The sequence below is a fragment of the Cyprinus carpio genome, chromosome A23 (genome assembly GCF_018340385.1).
Source record: "Cyprinus carpio isolate SPL01 chromosome A23, ASM1834038v1, whole genome shotgun sequence".
Classification (NCBI taxonomy): Eukaryota; Metazoa; Chordata; class Actinopteri; order Cypriniformes; family Cyprinidae; genus Cyprinus; species Cyprinus carpio.
The window spans coordinates 7,879,697-7,903,007 of NC_056594.1; the positions used below are offsets into that span (position 1 = coordinate 7,879,697).

The 23,311-nt window shown below is 37.6% G+C and overlaps 1 protein-coding gene across 1 annotated transcript in view; it reads left to right on the forward strand.

The window, feature by feature from the left end:
- The first annotated feature begins 2,556 nt into the window (after positions 1-2,556).
- LOC109048819 (laminin subunit alpha-5-like) overlaps positions 2,557-23,311 on the forward strand; it is a 54,621-nt gene continuing 33,866 nt past the window's right edge. Inside the window, 9 exon segments of the mRNA XM_042712884.1 lie at positions 2,557-3,017; positions 4,994-5,146; positions 17,563-17,680; positions 19,110-19,228; positions 19,391-19,561; positions 19,656-19,753; positions 21,731-21,846; positions 22,626-22,744; positions 22,914-23,004. Of these exon segments, the coding sequence (XP_042568818.1) occupies positions 2,778-3,017; positions 4,994-5,146; positions 17,563-17,680; positions 19,110-19,228; positions 19,391-19,561; positions 19,656-19,753; positions 21,731-21,846; positions 22,626-22,744; positions 22,914-23,004 (1,225 nt within the window). The 5' untranslated portion in view covers positions 2,557-2,777.

A 23,311-nucleotide genomic window follows, 5' to 3' on the forward strand; every position in this document is an offset into this window, starting at 1 on the left:
TATTATTCTGCAGCAAATAAAGATAAACTTGCTGGACTGTATATGAGTGTGAATAATTGTGTTTTTGTGTGTGTGGGTGTGTGTGTGTCTCTGTGTTTTTTATGACTCAGAGGGGCGCCTCTGCCGGCTGTGTTTCACTATTACTAACTGTTACTGTTCTGTTGTAACCTTTGATTTATACTGCACTGATTGGAAACTTTTCAACCTTTGCAAAAGCATGTATTGTGTTGCAATAAAATATAATTTTAAATTATCAGGATAGGCTCTGAGAGTTTTTTTAAGCACAGAAATTAAGATTAAGCCCAACAGTATTTCATCTAGTAGAGTAGGCCTATATTATTGAAACAAACAAGATGATCTTTCTGTTGGCTGAGCTATTTGTAACACCAAAAAAAAAAAAAAAAAAAGCACAAAAAGCCTTCCAAAAACTGGTAAAACAGTTGGGATATATATTCAAAATGCAGCAATATCTTTGAATAGATGCCAGTGGTGAAATACACAATACTGATGATGTAGTCACCGGAGTTATGATGTAGTTCTGGCATCTACCAGCAGGGGTTAACAGAGTTACGCTAACCAGTGAACTCTTGGATTATGGTATTATCTAAGAATACCACCACCAGTCAAATCTCATATTTTTATGTGCAACATACCAAAAAGTTAAGTCTTATAAAACTGATAGTTACTGGTGGTAATAAGCCAATATATGTGACCGCTTCGACAAACACTGCCCAAACAGATCAGTGGCCAGTTGCATAAACTGCTTAGACTAGTCTTAAAAGTTAGAAACCTATTTTTTTTTTTGCAAGACTGGTAATAACTTTTTAAAGTCAGTACATAAAAACTGAAAAGTAAGACTGATAAACACTTGGTTAACTGCTAGTTAGTCAAACTAGTTCTTAAAGTCCCCATGAAATCAAAATGTAAGGTTTTTTTTTTAGCTTTTAGTAGTAATATGTTAACCTTAAGGTTATGAATAAGCTGGTGTGTTCCAAAACGAAATTGGCATTTAGGAGATATAAGCATTCAAAACTTACAGTCTCTCACTTCCGCTAAAATGGATCACGGATTTTCATGACATCACATCAAACAAAATCTTCTCATCAAATCTTCTGTCCAATCAAAAGCTCTCTAGAATCCGAAGCGCCCGCCCCTACACCATAAATAGAAGCTGAAGCCGCGGCTGTAATCAGCCACTTGTTTACAGAATTAGTATTTTCTGAATGGTGAATGGCATGTAGTGCACTATATAGGGGACAGGGAACGATTCAGACAATGTAAATATGCTTTCCATTGAGGCACGGTAGCACGGAGCGGATCACAAAACGTATCGGACCTATTTGAATTCTACACAGAATGCTATATTTTATAGCAATATGGATGTGATTGTGGCTGTCATACCCTGTGAAATGCTCAATGGCTCTGAACGGACGGGCCAAGCTGTGGTATAAACGAACGCTACTGGCTATTTAAAAAAGGGGCGTGGCTGCTTGATATGTCCCGCCCTGTCTTCCTGTTTCAGTTTAAATGACATCAACACATAGAGTAATGCTGCATGTTTCAAAGCATTTCAGGGGACCTTTAAGACACAGGCCACACTTAGCAACATAAATTGTTTTGTTTTTTTAAATTAATGTTTATTTCTAATAATCTATTCTCATTCTTATTGCATTTGTATCAGTATACAGTCAAACTGCACCATGCATTGTGTAGATTTTTAATTAGGCTTAACTGTTTCATTCACCTTTAATTTGAAGGCCTCACCCCTACCCCGATAAAAAAGTATTGCGCTGTTTTTGTGGAAGGAAGCTCACATTTGCTGAAATATTATGTAAAACTTTCAGGTATTAGTACTGTAGCTGTGAATCTGTCTGGTTTAAACTGTGTGAGGAAAAAGACAGCAAGTTTTTATTTGAGCTCCTTCCTAGTTTTTGTTTAATTTCAAGAACATGTAGCTGAAGACAGCCATGTATTGCCGTTCACTGAATGATTTTACTTAAAAAAGTGACATAATAATACATTTTGCCTTATAAGTGGTAACCATTTTATAAAAGTAATATGGTACTCGATGCATGCTTTATTGTGAATACAGTCACGGCTATATTAATGATACAGCACATCCTCTCATTCTACACTAATAATAATCTTTCTGTGACAGGATGAGAACCAAATCAGTCGGATTCGTTCACGAATCAATTCAGAGTATCTGTCATTCGACTCACTGAAAAGAATCGACTCGGTTATTCATGAATCGGACATCACCTCTCTCATGAACGCAAGATATAAAGTCTTTTCCTGACAAAAAGTTATCTACTGTCTTTAGAATACGAGTCGTGTAGGCCACATTTATAATACTTTTATTGTTTTATTGCGTCCACTGACTATCAATGCGAATGCATGGTGTCCCCAACAATGACATAACACCTACTGGGTCCCGATGTGTGTGTGATAGAGAGACAGGACTGCACGTGCACTGCACTGTCCTCTCTCTCTCTACACACACACACACACACACACACACAGAGAGACAGACAGACAGAGTGCACTGCCCTCTCTCAACACACGCGCGCGGCACTCAGCAGCACCGAGGCAGAGACCGAGAGAGAAGGTGCCCACCGAACTGCATATCCGCCTATTATTGTGTATTACACAGCAAGAAACCGAAACGACTTTCCGTGTACTCGGTCTCCCCAAATGTCCGTGATTAACCCCACAGCTAGCTCTCAGTGGACATTCTGACCAGCTGTAACAGTGTTGAGTGTGCGGCACAGGTGGAGATGATACCGGTGCTGGTGCTTCTCTCGCGGCTGCTCATTGACGCTCTGATGGCGCAGGAGCTGCCCATCAACGGCGTGAACGGATACAGTCTGCACCCACCGTATTTTAATCTAGCGGAGGGGACGAAAATCACGGCCACGGCAACCTGCGGAGTGGACGAGAACGAGCAGCCGATTCAAGACCTGTACTGCAAACTGGTCGGGGGCCCCGTGTCAGGGGACCCAAGCCAGACTATTCAGGTAAAGATGGGGGAAATACTTTTCTAAGGTTTACATTACAAAAAATGGATAAAAGAACACTTTGATGTTAGTTCGTTTCAGTTATAGCCAATATAGGATTGTCTTTGACTTTGTGAAATGCACTTTTTATAATTTTATTATATAAATAATACCAAATGCAACCATAGTGCTGAATAATTGCATGTTAATATGCTTGGTATTCCCACTGGCATGATACATGTATTTATATTTTATTTATTTTTTGTTATTCTATGTATATAAACAGGTCAGGACAGCACTTTAGGCTTGAGGAACTGTGCAATATCTTGATCTTTTTTTTGGGAGCACCTGCTTAAGGTGAAAAGGCCAGAGACCTCTATAAGGCGCTATGGTTCCTTATAAGAGACCCCCACTGAAGCTTCATAAGCAGCAGGCTTAGGAGACTCGACTTAGCTTGTTGGCGAGTGAGTGAAATGTTTAAACATTGTAAAGAGTAAAACCACCTCCTGTGGTTCTCGAGACACTCAACAATCCAATTTTAACCCAATTTAAACCAAAAACAATTTAAAACTAACAATAACAACCAAAAAAATTTTTGCTTATCTATAGTCGTCCTATAACCATAGTTTCTGCCAAAACAGCACACTGTTATTTTGTGCAGTAAAAACAGATGTGCACTTGTTTAGGGTGTTCTTTCTACCTTTATGAAGAAAACTAAATGTAGTCAGAATGATTCAATTATTTTAAATACTAATTTAGATGATGTACTACAGTAAAACTGTGGTGAAAACAAATAAAAAGCAAAATGACATTTGGAAGCACTGTATGAAATGAGATCCTATATTAATTATAATTCATGATGATTTTACAGTAATAACAGCAACTATAGCAACTAGCTTTTTGGAGATTATGGGGATTGGTTGTAAGTAGAAAAGGCTAAATTAATTGCTAGTCAACTGAAATCTTATCTCATAAAGTGGTCTCAACATAATTTGGCAAATTTTTGATCAAGTTCACTCAGTTTATACTGTTATAAATTAATTATTTATAGGCAAGTAGCTATAAATAATAATAAAATGAGTTTGAGATGCCAGCAGTTGGATAATGACGGGATTTCCTGGGTTTTTTCTGATGTTTTCACTAAAATATCTGCTGAGTAAACCCCTACAAATCCAGCTAAACAACAAGTGTCTAAAACTATTTGCTGATCACTGTTTTCAAAAGATTACTGTATGTTATTTATGCAGCAAAATGACATTTTACTATGCCTAGTCTGTGCATCTTTTTCAGTCATTGTTTCTACAACTCAGCTTATCATGGAATACAAGTTTTCATGTTGTCCTCCAGTCTGCATTATCAGAAATAAACAGATAAAAGGTGAAGGAAACGGAGGGGGTAATCTCCAAGATGGACAGTTGTTTATTTGCACATGATCTCTGCTTTCACTAAAAGAAATATGCAAATCAGGTAGCGGCGCAGACATGCCCGAAGAATTTGGTGCTGAATTTCAATTTGCACGCCACAATTTCTAACTTTGCAGATCAGTTTGCACCTGAATCAGCTCATTAAAATGCTTCACATGATAAGTTATAACTCTTTTCTTCACTATTTCATCATAATTTGATGAATTATTTTCATGATTGATAGAACATGTACACATCTAAATTGTGGCGTTATGACACAAACTTAATTTACAGGTCATGTAGCAGCACAGCATGATTAGAGCGCACTGCATAAACTGTGGTTTTGTGGATGGTTAGGTAATAAATAAAAGTGTCTGTGCTGAAATACCAGTTAAGTGTTAATTGTCAACTGTTTCGTGAACTCACCCCAGATAGTGTCAACTAATTTCCTGACCTTAGAGGGGTTAGTTTCCTCATTCAGCTTTTAATTTGTCTAATTCGAACTAAAAGTAGATCCCATTACAAAAAGGTGTGATTTAATAAAGTATTTGTAGGGATATCTTTCAGCTAAATGTTGTCTTCCTGTGTTATCAGGGCCAGTACTGTGACATCTGCACCTCTGAAGACACTAACAAAGCGCATCCCATCAACAATGCCATCGATGGCACCGAACGATGGTGGCAAAGCCCTCCGCTGTCCCGCAGTGAAAAATACAACCAAGTCAACGTCACCCTGGACCTAGGACAGGTATGTTACGAGTGCATTCCTTACATTCGTCTAACTCCATCCACACACACGTATCGTGTTCAGATTATTCAGCGTACAGTCGAGTCATCTGATACTCGGCTGCAGCAGACGATTTTGTAGATTACACATGAGTGTAGAATTTCAAGGGTGGACTCTAAGTTGAATCTCATCCATTCAAACATGCGTCTGGAGTATCTAGAGCTGTTCTTTTTTTTGCTCTGAACACTTCACGTCTTGGTCTTGTGTAGCGAAGGTCCTTATTTGTGAATAGCAGAACAGCCAGGGGGGGCATTTAGGATTATTACTTTCTAAACTGTAATGGTAAATAAACATTACTCATGCTCTCCCACACATATTCTCCCCCAGGATTCCCAGTGGCTTCTGCATAAACAGTTATCACTGCTGAATATTGCTTTATGCTGCCCAATTGAGAAAGAGAGAAAGTTTCCAGTTGAACTCTATTGAGTTTCAGGCTCTTCAGAAACAGTCTAGTCTCATGTCTCATAAAGTGGCTTGTCTGGATTTAATGGGAAGAAATTAAAGATCAGGCCACAGGGCATTATTATGTGAAGCTTGGATCACATCTTTTTTTATGAATGTATTCAAAATAATTGTATTTTTGTTAAGACGTGTACATTGGCCCACACAGAATCTGCACGCACACCACTCTGCAAAAAATCTGCAGATTCCCTATTCAATACTCAATATTCATTTGTTACATATTCTTACTGCTGCATTTAACATGTTTTGCCTTGCTTGAATCCATTTTTCAAAATTTCCATCAGAATCAGTGTAGAAACTAGGGAAAAGTCTAAGATTTCAGTGAGCAGAACCCCAACACTGATTGAATAATGTGCAAGTTATAGGCTAGTAATTTAGTAATTTTGAGAAATTGTTTTATTATGTGATAAGAAACAGTTAACAAAGTAATGCAAGAACAAAAAGTTTATTGTATAGACACCACCGTTGTGAACATTTGGAGTGGGTAAGATTATTATTATTTTTTTACATTTTATATAAAAAATACAGTAATTACAGAAATATTGTCAACTATTATTGCAAATTAAAAAAACTAAATCCTAATTTAAAACATCATTAAAAAATAATTTATTCAATAGAACAAATCTTAACATCAATAAACATTACTCAACTAATCACTTTACCCATTACAAAATGTCATGAGTTTAAAACAGACATTAGATATTTTAGAAGAGTAATAGCACACCTCTGCTCATCATTAAACAAAATTTAAAGTAACATACATCCAAATATCACAAAAAATACACAGTGAAAGTGAAAGTGACATACAGCCAAGTATGGTAACCCATACTCAGAATTCGTACTCTGCTTTTAAGCCATCCAAAGTGCACACACACACACACTGTGAACACACACCCGGAGCAGTGGGCAGCCATTTATGCTGCGGCGCCCGGGGAGCAGTTGGGGGTTCAGTGCCTTGTAATTGTCGTGGTATTGAAGGTGGAAAGAGCACTGTACATTCACTCCCCCCCCACTACAATTCCTGCCAGCCCGAGACTCGAACTCACAACCCTTGGATTGCAAGTCCAACACTCTAACCGTTAGGCCACGACTGCCCTACTAAATTTGCAGGCAGTGTGGGATGAGTTAAACACCAAAGGTTTAATGGGGTTTGTTCAGAGCTGTAACTGAAGTATGAGGAGCATTGATAGTGATGCTGCTTTGGAGGCTTCCTCTAACACAGGTATGAGGCTCTTTCTGTCCCCTCAGAGCGGATGAATTAGATCGGAATGTTAGTTACTTAATATCTGTCTCAACCTGTTCAGGGACAAAACGACCCTCCCCATCACAACCACAGTTCATGTCCCGCTTCTCTCGCTCGCTCACTCACTCTCTTCTTCTGCCTGTTAAAGGACCCTAGACACTTTTTGCACAACTTTCCTGCTTTCTGTGAATATGAATGCGGAGAATCTCGAGTAAACAGCCATGACACACATGAATACATCCTCTAAATGCATTTGAGTATTAACCAGTGTTTAAGCATCATGTTAGCAAGCTTACTTTAAAGATACTGTAAAAGTTCAATGAAACATGTTTTTCGGGTTTGGGCTTCAATAAACCAAATGATTTGAACTAATCCTTTTTTCTCATAGTGACCTGAGAATCGATAAGTGAGCTGAGTAAATGTATTATTTCTTTATCTAAATGCAAATTATATTTAGGTTGTAAATGACTGAAATTGTAAATGTTAGACATGCACTGATGTATCGGCTGCCAGTATTTTAAAACCATCAGCTATAGCATGAAAGTCGATGCAAAAGCTAAGCTAAAAACATTAAGAGTATCTTTAAGCTGAAAATTGTTTTCCACTTTACTGTGGGACCTCTCCTAGCCAAATGCTCACTGCTTATGTAACCTCATTTGTGTGTGTGATCCCTTAGGGCACATTAGTTTAATATCACTCAGAGTATAGTATTAAAGACAAAAACAAACTCTGTCTGGCTGCTAATAGCTTATAAATGCCTGGAAAATAACCACTAATGTACTTATCTAAGCCTTAACTTGATGATTCATTTCTGAAGCTCTTTTCTGAAGTATTCAAACATTAACCTGTAATTATTTAAGGAAGATCATGGATGGATCCCATCCCATCAGGAAACAAAATTTCACCCCACACTTTATCAAAACAATAATCAAGCCTGTCAGGGAGACTTTCATCACTCTTTTAAATATACAGGCTTGTTTATTTCTCATTTTTCCTTCTATTTCTTAAGCATGCTCATTCACACAAGTGCGCAGAGATGGGCTTGATGCCAGTCGTGAGAGCAGGACAGAACTAAAGTTTACTAGTTGTCATCTAGTAAGGACTGAGTTTATCCATTGGCAAGGCAGTAGAATTGGATGTATTGATCTCTCACTCATTTTTTCTCTCTCTCTTGGTCTATTAAAATAGTCAGTTGCTCGCCCTATCCTTGCCTGGCATCAGTTTTCCTGCCATTATGTAGAGATCATGTGATCATGAGCTAGCTTAAAATGACAGTTCACCCAAAATGTACTTTATGACTTACTTTCTTCTGTGGAACACAAAAGAAGATTTTTTAAAGAATGTTTTAACTATTTTTGTCCATATAAAGAAAGTCAGTGGGGTCCAAAATAAATTCAACCCCACTGACTTTCATTGTATGGACAACACACTTTTCACAGATGAAAGAAAGTTATACAGGTTTGGAAAGGGTTGGAAAATTAATTGATATTCATCCAATTTTATTTATTTTTTTTTTACATACAATGACACAAGTTTTCCACTGACAGTGCATTATGCCTCAGGTACAATATCTACCTTGTGTGTGTTTTCCATAATCTCAGGTATGGGACGTCCCAGTGTGTGGCCTGCATACCTTGGAAAACAAAGTTTCCATTGTTCAGTTCTCAGCATCTTCCCTTGCTTTTCCCTTACTTTTTTCCACCGGAAAGGAGGACACTCTTTCTATCTGTCAGACCTGTAGATCAATATTCAGAATGAGCTGATATTTTGAATAAATGTCTCATCTGAGATACTCTTGGTCCTATGCATGCATTTACAGCCTTCATCTCACCATGACACACTCACAGATTAACACACACACACACATAAACACACACACTCATTCATATACAACCCATGCTTTCATGGTGTTTATTTCATGGTGAAGTCCACAGCCTTCATCTCACCATGCATTTTATAACTAGTAGCACTGATTTAGCTTTTTTTTCTTTTTTTTAGCTATCTCTTCCTTTCCTGATTTCATACTTAGACTGCTCTTATCCCCATCACCTTCATTAACCGTAAGCATCACACAGCACTTCAGCGTTTCCTCCACCCCCACTCCAAATACAAACATAACAATACAACTTCATCTTCGTTTTTTGAGACATCGAGGGAGAAAGAGAGGATAATTATTAGAAGATCCGTCGTCTTCATAATGAAGCAGTGAACTCTGAGTAGCTGAAGGAGAGTATTTACAAAAAAAAAAGAGATTAAAACAACAAAATACAGAAACAGAAAAAAAGAAGATAAGATATTCTCATATTTTTTTAACAACAGGGTCGATGGATTAAACATTCATAACTTTCATTTAACTCAGAGATTCCAAGCGTTGTGAGGAAACACTTTGATGTATTAGACATGTTTTCTGTTGTTATTGCTTAATACTAGGACTGGATTGGACATTTTTAATCACCAATTAATTACTTTTAAATCCATGCCCAAGTCATCCACTCATTGACTTTTAACAAAAGCGTGCTTGTAGATCTGTTGCACTTGAAAGCTGTTGTTTCAAGTCACATAGGAATGAATGAGAACAATTCACACCTCCTCAGGGATCCTCACGTTCCCCTCCTTCTGGCCAGGAGGTAGCCTTCAAGAAAAACGTACAACCCAAATGAACAATTGACCCCCAAAACGAGGCGGGAGAATTTGAGATGGCATGTGGGGGCTGTCGTCGTGGTTTTCAATCAGAAATGTGGCAGAGTTCAGCAACTCCCCCGATTCCTGTCAAAACCTGTTCCTTCGTGCAGTAGAGAAAGAAACCCACCTCCACGTCTCGGAGCTGAAACAATAACGGAGGTCCTGCAGCCTTTCGGTGGATAGGTACACAAAACAAAACTGCAACCTTACCTATCTTACCCTACACTTCAATATAACTCTCTCTTAGTCACAGGCGACATGTCTACAGATTAGACCTATCACTGCTTCAGAAGTCTGCTGATTAACTATCAGTGACAAACTAAAGTTGGCCGATGTAATGTTCAGTCAAGAGTGAAGGAATATGTAGATTGAAAATGTGCCTTGACATTTTTGGTTTCTTATATATAGGATGCTGGTTTCCTATAAACACAATTCAAGCTCATGTTTACTCATTAAGAGCTGCTTATGAATGTATGTACTGTAGCTGTGACGTATGCTGTGAATAAGGGTGAGTGATGTGTATGAGGGTATTTTGGCGAGGTAAAATCTTCTGCTTATTGATGGATACCACATGGAGCCACATTTTGATCTCAAGGGTTTTTATGGATGTATGAAGTAATTTCCCCTCGAGTTTGCACAGGTGTCTTAGGAGAATAACCACTGGTGTAGTTCATTATATCAACAAATGTACATGTTGATATACAAATGTACATGATGCACAAAGTTTGGCAACCGGAAAATGTCCAAAATATTTTATATTAATTCATTTGAACTTTATATTTGTTTTATATTTTGCAGTTTAACAAACTTGTGAGGTGTTTTGACTAAAAACTGTGCTTGTGCTATATTTCTTTAAAGTAAACGTGTCTTGTTTTGATTATTTGATATGTAATGCAAATGCATTTTTACATTTTTAATTGTGGCTGAAGTGTCCAAATACTTTTTTTGGGGCTGCTGTAGGACAGTGCCAATTTTGACTAGAAAGCAAGGATGTAGAACTTATTTTACACAACATTTAAGACCTGTTTACACGATAGACAATAACTATAATGAACTTTAATGATTACGTTTTAATAATCATTATAATTCTTTGAGAAAGGGAAGTAAATGACACAGTATATAATGACACAGAGGAACGATATCATTGGAATCACTTTCAGAACGTTTTTTTCCCAGCTGATGTATGATAAAAATTTTGAAAGCCAGTCAGACTTGTCATATCTATATTGTTACATTTATCTATAGTCATTTTTCAACTAAAAACTATGTTTTTATCTGGATTTTCCAGGATGACCAGTGGTGTAAACAAACGTGTAAGTGTGTTTGTTGCGGAGAGGGGTCACTTTGGTTAAGGGGGCAAACAGATGGATATAAATACCATTTCCCTTTGCCTTGAAGGGGGCTTTTTTAACTGGCCTTTTGACATTTTTTAGGCCCCATTTTTAATCAAGAGACAGAGAAACTGGCCAAGAAAGGAGGCACTTTAAAAATCTTACATGCAGATTTCAGCATGCCACTGACGCCCACGAAAGCAACTATATTCTGTATGTTGTCTATATAGTATACAGTAGATGCATTAAAACATGGCACCAGAGTGCTGATAAACATTTTCAGGGTGTCCTTTAAAAGGATTTCTAAACTCTGCCCCCAAGCATGAGAACCCAGGAGAGGAATGACAGAAAGAGTGATAAATCCATCCTTCTCTCCATCTGAGATAAACAGGGCAGATAACCAAGCCAAAAAAGACCTCCATTTGAAGGGTCATAAAAGGTTGAATGAGAGAGGAGGGCTTCAAATACAGACGACGTGAAGCAGCTTGGGGGTGCATGCTTGTTACTAACCCATCACTCCTCAAACACTGTATTTAGATATTTTTTTTTTGCTTCAGTTTCCACAAAAAGAGCTGAGCAGCTACCTTAAGATTCTGCCTAAAATTCCTGCCTGATTAGATGGCAGTTTCAGTGCAGTTTTGCGATGGAAACTAAAAGAGAGTCAGTTATGTTATGTTATGTTATGTTATGTTATGTATCAAGGATACGCACATTTTCAAAAGTGTCCGTTTTGGTTTGTTTACACTGAAACACAACCCTAAAGATCACAAACTAAAATTACACCTTCATCAACGATAAACAGAGCAGGTGACCTCTGCAAATAAAATAGCAGTTTGTAGTTCAGTACATTAGTATCTAGTTGAGATGGCAGAAGGTGACCCTTTTGATGGTAACCTCCCTGCAGTTGTCATTCAGTTAGATGATGTCGATGAGTTACTTTTGACTGAATTTTGTCCACAATATGTGATTAACGCAACAGTTATAGACAGGGATATCTGGAGGACTCTTCCACAAATACACATACCACGTCACTTCACTGCTCTCAACACAGGTTTTTTTGGAGAACAGCCTGGACCTTCTGATCTGGTCAACAATAGTGAGGACAGACCTGGAGGATCCAGAGCACCTTCTGACCAAAGCTCAGGCAGCCAGGTTGTTATAGGACAGGGTGTTTGAAAAGAAAGAAAAAGAGAGTGCAGGTCATAAGCTTAGACAACCGAAAAGAAGGAGATCAAACCACAACCCTGATTCTTTAATTGATTCTCACAGCTCTGGCTTTTACCCCGATGTATATCAATAACTCACCAGAGTGCTCGTTGGAAGGTGACACATATGAGTAGATACAGCACAGATGATGAAACAGCCTGGACCTTCAGCAGGTCAGAAAGCAGAGAATGTAGACAGGGCGGTAAAAGAAAAAGGAAGTCTTCTGGCAGGTCAGAAAGCAGAGAATATGTCAAAAATAAAGACTTCTGGCAGGTCAGAAAGCAGAGGAGGTAAAAGTAAGCGATTAGACCACAGATCTGGTTCTGATTCCTATCATGACCAGCTTGAACCTTCTGTCAGAGACAATAACGAAGCAAGAGCTGGAGGATCCAGAGCACCTTCTGACCAAAGCTCAGACAGTCAGGTTGAGACGAGACACGGTTTAAAAAGAAAAAGAAAGACTTCTGGCATGTCAGAATGTAGAGAAAGTAAAAGAAAGAGATTAAGACCACCGCTCTGGTTCTGATTCAAATGATGACCAGCCTGAACCTTCTGTGAGAGCCAACAGTGGCTTCTGACCAAAGCTCAGACAGTCTGAATGAGACAAGGCAGGGTTTAAAAAGAAAAAGGAATTTGGAATTTACTATTTAATGCATGATGTCACAAAGTTTGGCAAATTTGGAATTGCAGAATCCAGTCAAAATGGAATTTACTATATAACGCGGAATGTCATGAAGTTTGGAAAATTTTGGATAAATTAATCAAAAGTAGAGCTGTACACTTAATCAAATCGTGATATGGACTCGAGTCTGTGAATACTAAACCACAAAAAGACTGCTATTAAAAAATGAACCCTTCATGTTCATGTCTCTATATAGCCTTGTTCAGACTGTCAGCCCAAATCTGATTTTTGTGCAACTCCGATTGAAATCGGCCCTTTTTGCTACATTTTTAATAAATTGTTGTTAAATTGTATAAGTTTTATGAGATAATAATTAGTAAAGATCTTACATCTGATTTATGGTCTTCTTGTATCACTTCAGTGGTCAGTCACAGCTGTTCCTTCTTGATCCGGATCTAGACCACAATTGAAAACTGTTTGCAGTTGAGACCGAACCATGTCTAATATAGCACTATGGTGATTCATGGTGCTGAATGAGAGGGCACCTGCCTTCACCACATTTAACCCCTCAGCGAGTTCCCAGAGGAGCACAAAAAGCTTTCCAACTGCACTGGGCTGGAGGGCGCTGGCTCTTGTTTCCTGCTTCCTCTTTCAGGACTCTTCAGTGGCAGAGGAGGTGAGGGTCCACCAATGATTCAAGACTTTTAATGCTTGATCAAGGCTATACACAGAGCCCATACATTCACTTTTATTTAAACACTTCACTGAGGAGTACAGGGAGAGAGACTTCATGAGTTGCATTCATCAATCTCAGCTTGTCCTTTTTAGTTTGATGATTTATTGTGGAATATTCTGGAAGTCATTGTCTTTATGACTGAGTCATTGAATCATTCATTCTTTTTCCTTTGTGGTCTTCAAATACTAAAACTTCATGGAAGTACCTGAAGCATGTTTCACTTTGTTTCATTTGTTTGGGAGAGAGCCATGAGAACTCCCTTTGAGTCCAGTGTGTGTGTGTGTGTGTGTGTGTGTGTGTGTGTTAGAGCAGATGGGACAAACACAGATAAGACACTCTAGCAGTGATGTCTAATTAGAGTCTGGACAGCATCTATGATGCAGAAAACACTCACCGCTCTTTCCCAGAGACTCGCAGGAGAAGCTAAGAGCAGAACCATCAGGTTGAACACTGAACTAGCAACAATTATCCACTTGACCTCACAGTTTATGAAAGGCAAACACAGATAGCCCACTCCCTCTGATCTTCCCATGTCAAAAGGAACCAGAAAAACGCCTGTTCAGGAAAACGTTTAGGATAGCGGTAATGATGATGGAAGCAAGAAGGATACAGCAAACTCATTTTGCATCAAGTTTAGTAAAAACATAGCGAGTTTAAGTCATAGCAAAGACTATAGAATACCCAAGTTTTAAATGGTGTTGAATGGGAAAAAATGTAATGATTAGTATGGCCGCTCTACCTAAGGAAGCCCCGCCTTCTAAATGAAAGAGCCAATCGCTAATCGGTAAAGTCATCATGTCACAGCAGCTGCCGTTAGAAGTCCCGGTTGCTATAGAAACAGTCAGCGTTCTGAGACGCACGATTAGGACTGCGCTTGTGCACTAGCTGGTGTAGCCTGAAAAATATGTTTTTTTTTGTTTTTGTTTTTTATGCTATTGGACCATAAGAAACAACATTATGAGGCAGTTGTCAGATTTCATTGGTGATTTCAAATATGAAATTTAATCGTAAGCTTGGAGAACAGTTTTGGAGAATTTGATGTTCCCACAATCAAAGAGACGTTTCAAAGATGGCTTCTGAGTTAAATGACTTGCCTTAAAGGGACTTTGGTCACAGGGAGTCTGAGAGGTGATTGTAAGATGTAATGGTTAATTATGTTTGGAATGCACAGATCCCACCACCTCAACCCTCCCTCATACCCTTTAGCAAGCATTCCCAAATCCAGTCATGGTCCTCAAAGGTATCCCTAATCAATATTGCTGGAATGCTCAAATTATCCCAGACTGATAGTAGTACTTTTCCCGGAAGGGAGGATGGGATTCAGGCATGCAGAGCAGGTGTAAACATATGACCATCCTTCAAGCTCATCTTAACCCCCTCATGTGCCTAAGGGCTGATAACAATAACACACACACACACACACACACACACACACACACACAAACACACACACACACACAAACACAAACAAACAAACACACACAATAACACACACACACACACACACACACACTTACATCTAAGCTGCCCATCCAGCATTCCCAGGAAATGAAGTGTGATTATGCATGTCATCGGTGTCTAGAAGGTGAGAACTGATGAACAGCATGTTGTTTTTCCATACTGTGTGCAGGAATGATATAAGCTGAAATCAGCACAAGAGCTCTCTTGTCAGTGAGGGCTTATGAAAGTATAGATGCCTTTCAGTGGCTTTGTGGTTTCCAAACATTCCCGCACAGGAGCATGTGGTTTAGTGGTTTAGATGCAGTATGTTGGAGCCGACCGTACATTTGTCTAAGTGTGCTAATAGGTCAATTCAATTACATGTACATTTAGATGCTCATGGCTTAAAGTAGGATTTTAAACTTTTCAGTGGTACAGACCTCTTACAATATAGAAAGGGCTATATACACATCAGCAGCCTTTACTCCAGTCTTCAGTGCTACATGAAATCATTCTAATATGATGATTTGCTGCTCAAGAAACATTTCTTATTATTATTATCAATGTTGAAAACAGTGCTGCTTAATATTAAACCTAAAAACCTAAATTAATATTTTTTATCAATCTATCAATAACTTAATAAAACATCAAACAGCATCTTGAAAACAATTTAAAAAAAAAAAAAATCTTATTGGTCCCAGACTTGTACTTTGTGAAATAGTAAGTGTTTTATTATGAATACAACATGTTTTTTCCAACATGCTTTCTTATAATATTGGAATATTATTTGGGAAATGTTTTATTTCTGTCAAGTTAATGTGTCATTTTCAGTTCTATTATATGGGGCTTTTCATGATAAATATATTTCAAAGCAGATTTACCTTAATAAGCGTGACATTTTAGTAGTATGCTAGTGATAAAGAATATACCAATGTTTTATTAATTAATTTTAAAACATAAAATAAAAATACTTAAAACTCTTAAAAAATCCTATTTTTTTTTTTACTTTTCTTTACCTATACTTTAAAATGCATGAAAAAACCCATTGTGTGTGTGTTTTACTTGAAACCGCATGAAAAAACCCATATAAATCTGCAGAGTGTGCAGAGCTTCCGATCAGCGTAGCAGAAAGCTGTGTAGGCCTTTTCTTCAGTGCTGTATGTTTTGTCACAATGCGGTATTTTGAGTGCAGATCACCAATGTCTGCTCATGTTCACACATGCTCAGATGCTTACAGTAGCCAGAGTTCAGCTATGAATAAGAGCGTTCAACACCACAGTGTGTCAGGACACACATTTATGCACGTGTAAGTATAAATCTTCAAAATCCTGGTTTCTAGACATAGTTATCTTACTTTATTCTCTCTCAGTTGTCTTGTCCTCTGTCTACTCTGCATTATCTCTTATCTTAACTCATTATTTTGTCTTCTCTTACTGACATATTAGCCTTGAGAAGCCAGAAATTCCTTATCTGTACCCATGTGCCTCGTAACTTCAAGTCTCGACTTGTTTTTTGTGGGTCTTCTGTAGGCTGAAATACGCTGTAATCTTGATTTGTATGTTCTTTCTTTAAGATGTTTTTCATGTGCATGAATAGTGGTGTTTGCTAAGTATCATTACTACTATTACTCGTGCTTGGGCTTAAGAATTTGAAGAAAGTAAGCAATTAGGTGTGCAATTATATGCAAAAAACAAACATATAAAAAAAATCCTGTTATACAAATCTACAACTCCTATGTATTTAATTATTTTTAAAACATTGTTCTCTTCTCATCTGCATTGCACTTCTGGTTTATCTATCTACAAATTGCTTGTGTTGTTCCTCATGTTAAAGTCACTTTGTCTCTGAATATTATGAGTGATATAAATTAAACAAATTACCAATTATCTTTTAAGGCCCTCACAAAAAAATATAGGCTAATAAGTTGGAAAAGAGTGTAGATGAGGGTGAGGGGCATGAATGTGACGTCCCTCTACATACACGATTTCTGTCACGCTAAAGCAGGTTCAGACATGGTTTTTCAGCTGCTTGATGATTGGTGAAGCATTCATGTGTCCTCTATATGTGCTTCCACTCTTATCACTATGGAAACAAAAGAAAATGCAGAAAGCATTCAAAAGAGGAATTTATGCGATCATTAAGCCCAAGGGAGTCTGGAGACAACTGGATTTTTATTGAACATTTCAAACACACTTACTTCATGCTGCAGTAAACCCAACCCAGCCAAACCAAATAAAATTATTTTTGCCAATAAGTAACCATCTAACAGCCAAATCGTTGGATGTAATCTCATCCCCATCTAAAACATCCTGCCTTTTGAGAGAAGCATATTGCATCTCTTGTCAAGTTCCTAACATATGTGCAGTGCAACAAAAAAAAAAAAAAAAAAAAAAACACACAATCAGTCCATCAGTCATGTAAAAACAGCATTGCTTTGGCAGTAATATGAACTCAGAGCCATAACTGATGTTTATTAATGCAGGGTCACTCCCATCAGACAGCCTGAGAGACAGGACTGATATGACAGAAGATTTCATCTGTTTTTGAGCTCGTATGTGATGACATCATGTGAAAAGTTGCTGGAAGTTCATCGGCTTCATTAATATAAGACATTCATATGTGAACTTACATTGAAATAATTTTTATTCTTCCCAGCTTTTCCATGTTGCATATGTGCTCATCAAATTTGCCAACTCGCCCCGGCCGGACCTGTGGGTGCTGGAGCACTCCATTGACTTTGGGAAAACATACAAGCCGTGGCAGTTCTTTGCCTGTGAGTATAACTGAAATGAGCATTTTATCATTGTACTTAGGTGTTATGTACTGAAAACGACTTTGTGAAGAGCGTGTGGCCTTTAGGAATAGGAATGGAAGTGTGGGTTAGGTGAGAAAGGTCAGGTTTTGGCCAGTTCTCTCAGTTTTTTCACACATATTGGGTTGTTTTGTTTGTCAGTAAAGGCCATCGGTGCTGTAGGTGGCAGCATAATCCTGTCAACAATAACTGCAGTCCTTGGCTGGCATTTGTAGGTTTTGCTTTATCGGCATAATGAAACATTATATTCCATCAGCTCACAATCCATCAAGCCCACAGCTGCCTCCACGACTCTGTACAGAACAAAGACAGAGCGCTGCAGAAAGATGGAGAGAAGAGAGAACATTGTGTGACAGATTAATGTGTGACATATACTTTGTAAGTGGCAGATTTTAGAGAGAATATTCAGTCCAACATTGAGTTCATTATTAATTTTTATTGATCGATTATTTATTTTTTTGGAGAAAAATTGGCAGCATGACAAGATGTGCTATATTGTGAGTGTCACTGTTATGTTCAGTTTAGTTCAGTTCCTGTTATGTCTGTTATGAATTAGTTTCCATGGTTTCTGATGAGTTAATCCTCGTCCAGCTGTTTCTGTTTAGTTCCCTCATTTACCATGTGTGTATGTATACTACCTATTCTGTTCTCTCCTTTGTCGGTTATTGTCTTGTGTAATGTGTTTTTCAACTCCCGCATTCTCAGTAAAGTCTATTTTGAAGTGTTAATCATGGTTTACATTGTTATTCCGCGACTATATCCAGAAAGAAATATAACGTGGTGGAAAACACTTACACTTTATATTGTTTATATTAATTTCATAATTTATATAAATTATAATTATATTTATACTCATATGTTATGTTTACATTAATTTATTATTTTATATTAAATCATATTTTTATTATTTAATATTTATTAATAGTTATTAATGATAATTTGAAATACATTTGTATTATGTTTTGTTTAAACATGTTTATTAAAATGGTTATTTTCTTTCGATAACATGTTTAGAAATCTTTATCAGTTACTATTTCAGTACACGTATCATGATATTAAATCACTTGTGTTTCCTCTCACTTTCACATTCTTACATGGAATTGTAATTAAAGATATTAATAATCAAATCAAAGTCCACTAATTCACTTACTTAAAGCCGGCATGAAACAGAAGCTGTGATCATCAATTTTTTCCTAATATGAATTATATCCAGGTGAAACAACTTCTTGGAAATAAAAATAAAAATAAAAAATGTAGGGCAGGACTTTGTCCAGGAATTGATTTTGGATCTCATTTGAGTGGCTGAGATGTCATTGCAAGGGAAGTTATATTTTGATCAAACGTTTAGGTTTTCTCAACTGACTTGTTCATGCCTTTGTTTTTGCTCCAGCTTCTAAGAGAGACTGTATCGAGCGGTTTGGCCAGAGGACTACTGAGAGGATCAACCATGATGACGATATAATCTGTACAACAGAGTACTCACGCATTGTCCCTTTGGAGAATGGAGAGGTACAGACACAGACAAACTCTGTCCCAACACTGGCTCCTGCCCACTTTCTCTCCTGCTTATATCTCTGTCAATGCACTTATATACTTATAGTATTTATACTTTAGGAATGATTGTGAAGTCAGACTTTTTTTGATTGTTAAGTCACTCTCACACACGTTTAGATTGTGGTGTCTCTGGTGAACGGACGACCGGGCGCCACAAACTTCTCCTACTCTCCTGTTCTGAGGGAGTTCACCAAGGCCACCAACATCCGCCTGCGCTTCCTGCGCACCAACACGCTGCTGGGTCACCTGATGGGCAAAGCCCTGAGAGACCCCACGGTCACACGAAGAGTAAGATTCAGTTTTTAAATAGACAGAAATGACAAATGAAACGCTTTCACATTCATGTTTAAAACCATAAATTATTCTAACTATGTTTCTTCAGTATTACTACAGTATTAAAGACATCAGTATTGGAGGGAGATGTGTGTGTAATGGCCACGCTGAGGCCTGTAATGCCCAAGACCCCAGTGACCCATACAGGTAAGTGACTTTTAAAACTATTTTTATTTTATTTATCCACCATCGCATCAGAGCATGTGACCATCCTGCCAGGCTACAGTGTGCCACAACCTTCAAGAAGCTTTACAATTATTCACTTTCTTCTACTGGTACTTGCACTATTATTCAAAAGTTTGGGGACAGTACATTTTATTTGACTTTATATTTTTGAAAGATGTTAATACATTTATGAAGTAGGGATGTATTAAATTGTTCAAAAGAGACTGAAGACATGTTACAAAACATTTCAAATACATTCTGTTCTTTGAAAATTTCTGAAAATTGAGTCAACACTTACTATCCCTTTAAAGAATCCTGAAAAGCAATGTTTTGTTTTCAACATAAATGATGATAAAAAATGTTTCTTGAACACTAAATCAGCATATTAGAAAGATTTCTGAAGGATCATGTGACACTGAAGACTGGAGTAATGATGCTGAAATCTTGTAGTTGCCACCCAATTCTATTTAGAATGTGTTTTCTTGCCTTATGCAAAACTATAAAAGTAAGGTAAGATGCAATTATACTTTCATCATCAAAATGCATATGCACAGCAGACCACTAGCTCATGCACATACATGCTGCCCTGACGCTCTGCTCTGAGGAGTCTTCATTTGCATGTTTTCACCCTTCAATTATATTTTCCTTCAAGCACAATATTTTAACGAGAGCTTATACGTAATGCAGAGTTTTAAGAAATAGCCACAGGGCCTCTAATACCACAAAACAACCAATGCTAGATCAGGTTGTTAGGATATTTCCACTAGGGTTATTAGCTGGAAGGCTCATAGTCAGAGCATGTCACTTCCTCTAGGCACGTGTCTCAGGACAGTGAGTAATGGTGGCTTCAGTTCTGAGCCCCTGCAGGCGTCTGGATTTACGAGCTTGTCAAAAGATTGAACGTATACAGTGGCTGCATTAATTTAGCTGCTTTGATCATGTAATGAAATCTTACAAGCATTCAAGCGAATGTGTGGTCCTTTTGTGCAGCAGACCTTTGGACATAAAGCAGATCACGCTGTTTATGTAATATTTCAGGAATCTTGAGAGATTTTTTTCTGACCCTTTGTATGTCATAATCAAGATATATTCACCGGTCATAGTTTTTGTCCCTGCTGACAAATAGTGTGTCGTTCCTGCATCGTTCAGTGTGGGCAAACAGGAATATAAACCACCTGGAAGGTGTCAGATGTGTCAGTTTGAAAAAAGAAACTCTCTCGTGTGTGGGACTTATCAAAACCCAGAGGGTTAATACAGATCATAGCAACAAGAAACAGATGCTAACATTGCGTTTGGAGAGGACGGAGGGTTTTCATAACCTTCACAGATCTCTGTTAAATCTGCTGTTCTTTGTGATTTCCTTTGTATAGGAGATATAGTGCGTGTGTGTAACCGATATTATGGAGTTTTACTCATATACATGCAATGGGGATATATAGGAGACCAGATGTTTTCCCCTGAGACTCTCACACCTGTATATTTCAACATACAACATACATCTTTTCTAGGTGTGGGCAATTTAATTTTAATTATTATATTTTTTTTTATTATACAAAGGGGGGAGTTAAGTAGCTTAGTGGTTTGCAGTTAAATAGCCTACTGCGTATTGCAACATATACACTGAATACTTAAAACACTGCATTTGTATTTATTTATTTCTTTTTAAAATAGTATGTGAAATGATAGACATTATGCAATGGTAAACTTTTGAGGCCCATAGACATGAAGTACTTCAGTATATGCATATAGTGATTTTCATGAAACTATCCTTCAAACATGGCAGTGGGAATGTCTATATAAAATTCATTATAAAATTTTGTTCTTAAACATTAACAAAATAAATGCATATACATAATATATGCATTTCTTCACATAAATATAACAAAAGAATTAGGTTTGAAGGTATAAACTTGTACGGTTGTCTTTGATGGTTAACCTGTGATTGGTCTTTTATGTCAGGCTTCAGTGTGACTGCCAGCACAACACTTGTGGGCCGTCATGTGAACGCTGCTGCCCCGGCTTCAACCAGTTTCCATGGAAGCCAGCCACAACTTACAGTGCCAATGAATGTGAACGTGAGTTTTCCTCTCTCTGCATCCAGTGAGCCAACAAAACAAAGATATAGTACCCTCCTCAACACATTGTTCACAAAACATGATTTCTCTCCTGTGGGAGATTCTTTTTTTTCTTCCTTTCTTGATGGCAGAACAGCATTTTCTTTATTCTTTCTAACAGTGCTCTTATGTATTAATAGACATGACATTTATGTATTGCGTATTTATGTATTACAAGAAATTACATTTAATCATTAAGTATGAGTGTGACTTTCAGAAAGTTCAGAAATGCTCAGAATCTTGAATTCTGAGTGGCACGTGGTGCCATGTAGAGAGAGTGGGTAAAGTGGCTCTGTTTTATTCTGTGAAAGCTTATATGGAATAACCGTTTTATAAAAGCAATAAGCCCCGTGAAGCCGTGGTTTACAGTGAATTTATAACACTGTAATATAGCCTAACAATGCCCCTTAGCTGTAATAAATTCTCTGTAAACCATGACTTCTTGGGGCTTATTGCTTTAATTCTGTCAATATGTTTTAACTTGTATTTCCAGCTACGATCTCTCGTTTTCTCCCTGCTAACTTCACTCGTTGCTAATGACTCTTTTCTCTTTATTTTTCCCTTCTCTGCTGTCATTCCTCTCGGGACAGTCTGAACTCTTCAGGTTGGCACTGATGTGTGTGTTTTATATCTGTCCTACTTGTATACTGTACATCTCTGCACTGAGTTATTAAGCTCAGCGTGTTTCATCTTCAGGCTGATTATATAGTGGCGTAACTGTGTTGTGTGTGTTTTTGCAGCGTGTAACTGCCACAGACACTCATCAGAGTGCTATTATGATCCAGAGATCGAACAGCGGAGAGCCAGTCTCAACATTCAGGGACAGTACAGGGGCGGAGGAGTGTGCATCGAATGCCAGGTGGGCTCAGCTGTACAAACACACTAATAACACGAAAGTGGCACAGATACATATATGGGCAACATAAATGTATGCAACATTTTGTGGGCATCAAATGCACACTCACTATGTTTGGAAACAGCTGTTGATGTTTTTGCAAGTACATCCTATGATTTTTATTCTTTCACAGCATCACACCACAGGCATCAACTGTGAGCGCTGCATTCCTGGGTACTACAGATCACCTGATCATCCTCTGGAGTCCCCATTCGCCTGTTCAAGTGAGTCTCCAGTCACGCACACTTACACAGTATTGTTTTAGTATTGTTTATATAAGATTATAATGTATATTATTTTTATTAACTTTTATTATATATATATATATATATATATATATATATATATATATATATATATATATATATATATATATATATATATATATTTAATTTTAGTTCATTTTTGTAATTTTTTTTTATTCTAGTTTTAGTCATTTTAGTATTTTTAGCATTTGGTATGTAACTTAAAGTTATTTCATTTCTGAAATGTCGCCGAAACAATATTTATAATGTTAGTTTACATTTTTCA